Raw genomic sequence first — 5,386 nt, forward strand, 5'->3', positions numbered from 1 at the left:
TATTGAGGATCGTGGAGCAAGACAGATGCCTTCCATCAAGATACTGGCGGTCCAGTGATGTTCCCTGTCACACTCACCAGGAACTGCAGGGCTGAGTGTGTTTTGGAGCCTGCTTATCTATCCCCTGTTCCCATTTCCTCTACTTTTTCTCCTCTAAGCCCACCTTGCTCTTTCCCACATACATTCTGCACCATGTTATGAATACTTGAGGAGACAGAGGTCACAGTGAAAAAGCTCTTTTATTAAGATTGCATCCAGCAAATGCTATACGACTGGGGGATGGGAATCACAAGTGCGAGTTACTGCAATGCTCCAGGCATTAGGCATCAAGAACAAGAGAAGTCAGATAATAAAGAGAACAGAGAAAATGGGGACGTTCTTAACTCTTCCAAGTGGAATGGACCACAGCAGTTTTCCTGCCCCACCTCTCCCTTAGTCCATGTTGACCTCAGTGCCTTCCAGACGTGTAGTCAGCTAGATTCAGCCTAAACCTCTCAACAGAAACAGGAAACTCATTGCCTCTCAAGACATTCTTCTGTCTATGGACAGCTTGGAGAGTCAGAACATGTTCTCTATAGTCAACTTGAAGCTTGCTACCCTGGTAAGTTTACACTTAATTCCAAACTTGGGGCTGTGCAGAGCAATTCTCGTTCATCTTCCTCAACACAGCTCTTTAGATACTTCGGTTAACAGACCTCAGCACCCTCTGGTAAAGAGAGCGTAAGTACTGGATATTGTGGCAAAGGAACTTAGGTGAAAGCCAAGATGGCAGTTGATGGAACAGGAAAAATTGCAATGTGGTTTTGTGGAGTAAGCAAAGGAGACAGTAATGGGAGATGAGATCCAAGAGCTAGATCATGTAGTGGAAGTTAGAAGTCCAGTTTTGGACATAACATGTTTGATCTGCTTATTAAACATCCAAGGCAGAGTTCAGGTAGTCAGTCAATTGGATAAATGGATCTCAGGGGAAAGGTCTGGCCAAGAGATATAAATCTGAAGATGAGTTTAAGACACAAGACAGCCTGGTTTTGGACTGTTTTTCTTGTTGGGTGACATAGTTTTCTCTTGATTCTGTTATATTAGTTAATTTTCATCACCCTGGGTATAAAGTATGTTAAAAAGAAAAAAAAAGACCTTGGAGTTAGCCAGTAGAATTGAAACAGAATTTCTGCTACATGTTCACATTTCAAATATTCTGCATTCACATCAATTCTTACCTCCTTCCCATCAGCCCGAGTGGAAGGGGTCCCTCCTCCGATTTGAGCCTGATCCCTCCTTTCATAGGCTGGATCCCACATTTCCCTGACTCATCAGTGCTTTGATTCATGATTTAGTTTGTCACATTCCTATAATTTTATCCTTCTCTATTGACTGGTAATTTCCTTCACCATATGAAGAAGCCAAAATTCTTATGGCATAAAATATTTTATTTCCATCACCATCTAGCTCCTGACATATATCTGTTTCCAGCTTGGTTCAGATGTCTTAGAAATCCAGCCTCCACTTGGCTTTTTAAAAAAACCTACTTCATGTAGACATCTGTTGAAGCTATTCTCCCAAACCTTCTTTGTTTCTAAAAGCAATAGACAACTTTTTGGATTCTTGTCTTACTTGATATCTATGTACATTTGACCACAAAGACCACCCTCTCTTTGCAGACCTTGTCTATTTTTGGGTTTCTGTGTCACATTATCCCTCTTTGGTCCCTCAATTCCATCTTCTCTGGATTCTGCTTGAATCCATATTGGAGCTCTTCAGGGTTCCGTTTTCAGCTCTCCCTGTACATACTCCCTCTGAGTGGTCTCATCCCTTCTGATGGCTTCAGTTTTTCCAGAAGTGCTGATGACACTCAGATTCTTACCTCTAGAGTGTTCTTTTTAGCTTTTAACCCGTCAGACTAATAGGTACCAGGAGTCCCACAAGCCCCCTGAGTCCAAATCTAGATCCATCATGTTTCCTCCTCTTCTCCTTCCCCAAACATCCTTCTCCCATGTTTCTTATCTCAGTGAATGGCAGCATCACCTACCTATTTAACCAAAGTGAAGTTCATCCTTGACTCCTCTTTTTCACCACTCCCTAATACTTACGTAGACCCATAGATCTGATCTAATGACTCTCATCTGATACCTACTTTTCATATCATTGCCTTAGTTCCCACTCTCATTCTTTCCTTCCTGAATAACTGTAGTAGTTGATATCTTTCGCCTCCAATTTAGTCTCCACGCTATAGCCAGAGTGATTGTTCCCAGATATAATCCTGATGTCATGCCATTAATGGATCCTTATCTTCCTCTCCTTAAAATCCATTCTCTTTAGCTTTTTCTGTAGGGCATGATCCTTGCCTACCTCTCCAGCCCCATCTCCCATTACTCTATGGCTTAGCTCATGCTTCATGACTATCCTTGTCTTACAGTCTATCCTCCACAGTCTATCCTTGCCTACCTCTCCAGCCCCATCTCCCATTACTCTATGGCTTAGCTCATGCTTCATGACTTAACACATGATGCTTCCTCTGCATGGCATGTCCTTTTCTGCACTTTCCCTGTGGTTAGCATCTACCCACTGTTAAAAGATCATCTTGACTCTTACCTGCTGCAGGATGCTTTTCATAACTCTTCAATTTGAGTTAGGTTTGCTGCAGATAACTGCCTTCAATAAAAAGGAGGAAATATGGTATGTCTCTTCAATCTTTATCAGTTCATCATCCCAATTTCTTGTGGCTTCTGTCACTGCTAAGCTTATAGTAAGAGAGAGATGAGGTGAGGGGCTAGAAAATCCTGAGTTTACTGGTAGTGTCTTGATAATCTAGAAATTGTGCTTCCTATTCTTCTCCAGTATTTAAAAATAGTCTCTTTATTTTGGAATTCTTTCATTGTTACTAGCTTTAAAAATCCAGTCTGATAATCCTTGTCTTTCAATTGACTTGCTTAGTACAGTTATATTTAATGTAGTTACTGTTGTATTTAGGTTTGAGTCTATCCTCCCACCCTTGTTTTCTATTTATCCCAACTGTTCTTTGTTTCTTTATTCTACTTTTCCTGCCTTCTTTGGAGTTAACTGAGAACTTTAAATTATTCCTTTTATATTCTGTATTACATTTTGAATTTTACTGTTTTGTATTATTCTTTTGATTGTTGTTCTAGAGCAGCAGTTGATAAGCCTTACATCTTAAAATGGTTAAAAAAACAAAAATATGCTGCAGTGACTGTATATTGTTTGCAAAGCTTAAAATATTTATTACCTGGCCTCTTATAGAAAAAGTGTGCTAACATCTGACCTAGAGACTAAAATATACATCTTTGACTTATTATAGTCTCACTTAAATTAGTACTCTACTGTTTCCCAAACAATGCAAAAATATTGTAACAGTTTAAGTCCATTTTCTTCCCCTCTTCACTGGGCTATTTTGGTCATAGATTCTACTTCCTTGTATAGATCTAAAGTCCCTCATGATTGTTATTTTTGTTGCTGTAATAATCAACACAGTTATTATTTCTGGTATTCATTTTTCTTTCACTTCCATGCTACCATTAGGAATCATTTTCCTTCTGCCTAAAGAAGTTCTTTAATATTTCTTTTACTCTGAGCCTTTTGGTAATCAGTTATCCGTTTTTGTTTGAGAGCAAACAGTTTTCATTTCTGAAGGATATATTCATTGAGTATAAATCCTAGCCTTCCTTCCATCTTCCCTCTCTCCCCTGCCCATTCTCTCTTCCTTCCTTCTTTTCTTCTTTCTTCTTTTCTTTTCTTCTTTTAATACCCACCCCGCCCCCCCTTTATCATCTACCTGTGGCTCATGGAAACATGACTTCGACTCTCCATGGAGTAAAATTTATTTCCAAATTATAGTTCTTTTCCTGATACTACAGGCTTGAGTCAGATATCTAATAACTGTGTCTCTGAAGTTCTAGAGAGTATTCATTAGGTTATTCAAGTGTTTCCACTTCAGGAAGCCCATTTCAGGGGAAGCTTCAAAGGAGGGGCAGACATCCCCATTTGGTATGAAACTCACAACAAATGCTATATCCTCAAATATCCAATTCTTTCTTTGACCACTTGAAATCTTATATCAGCTGCACAAGCTACACATGTTCATGAAGTACAAGAAACAGTTTTAGATGCTCCTTTTACATATTCTACATTTTGAAATGTGGAATTTGTTATTTGGGATCTCAGGATAAACTGAGATTAAATAAAACAATATTAATATGCTGTTTCATATCAAGTGGAAAATCTTTAAAAACTCTGGTTCTCAGCTTTGCAGGTGTCCAAATATGCACTCACGTTGCCACTGATAATTGGCCCTCTTAATAAATGAGTAGCAGCAGCAGGATTTGAATCTGGAAATTTCACCTTATGAGTCATGGTTCTGTTATTTGTCTACACCAGGAGAAGGATGCAGGACTTCCTCTTGGGAAACCACAGCTCCCTTACTGAGTTCATTCTTTTAGGATTCTCTCGTAATACAAAGATAAATGTTATTCTATTCAACGTCTTCCTTTTCCTCTACCTCACCACCCTTCTGGGCAATGGGCTCATTATCACCTTGATATGCATGGACTCCCACCTCCACACACCGATGTATTTTTTTCTTAGTGTCCTATCTATTCTGGATACGGGCTATGTCACTACCACAGTGCCCCAGATGCTGGTGCATCTGGTTTGCAAGAAAAAGACCATTTCCTACATTGGATGTGTGGCCCAGATGTACATCTTCCTGATGCTAGGAATCACTGAGTCTTGGCTTTTCGCAATCATGGCTTATGACAGGTATGTGGCTATTTGCCATCCCCTGAGGTATAAAGTCATCATGAGCCCTTTGATGTGTGGGTCAATGGTGGCCTTCTGTGGATTCTGGGGTATTAGTTGTGCCCTAATATACACTGTCTCTGCTATGATTCTTCCCTATTGTGGACCCAATGAGATAAATCACTTCTTCTGTGAAGTACCTGCAGTCTTGAAGTTAGCCTGTGCAGACACAACTCTCAATGACCAGGTGGACTTCATCTTGGGCTTCATCCTTCTGTTGGTCCCACTCTCCCTTATCATCATTGTCTACATCAAAATATTTGCTGCCATCTTGAGAATCCGCTCATCCCAAGGGCAACTCAAGGCCTTTTCCACCTGTGCCTCCCACATCACCGTTGTCACTATGTTCTCTATTCCATGTATGGTTATGTACATGAGACCTGGCTCTGAGGCCTCCCCAGAAGAGGACAAGAAACTAGCTTTATTCTACAATGTCATCTCTGCCTTCCTCAACCCCATTATCTATAGTCTTCGGAACAGAGATGTGAAGAGGGCTTTCCTCAAAGTGACAGGCTGGGGCAATGCACCAGAATGAAGTCACAGAAGCATGAGCACCAGCAACAAACCCAGGACACAG

At 40.4% G+C, this 5,386-nt stretch overlaps 1 protein-coding gene across 1 annotated transcript; it reads left to right on the forward strand.

Moving 5' to 3' along the window:
• Positions 1–4,396: 4,396 nt before the first annotated feature.
• Positions 4,397–5,386, forward strand: LOC105090917 (olfactory receptor 2A7). The gene has a single exon (XM_010982334.3). It carries the CDS (start codon positions 4,397–4,399, stop codon positions 5,342–5,344), a length of 948 nt encoding a protein of 315 aa, XP_010980636.3. The 3' UTR covers positions 5,345–5,386.

Source organism: Camelus dromedarius, chromosome 14, assembly GCF_036321535.1.
Source record: "Camelus dromedarius isolate mCamDro1 chromosome 14, mCamDro1.pat, whole genome shotgun sequence".
Lineage (NCBI taxonomy): Eukaryota > Metazoa > Chordata > Mammalia > Artiodactyla > Camelidae > Camelus > Camelus dromedarius.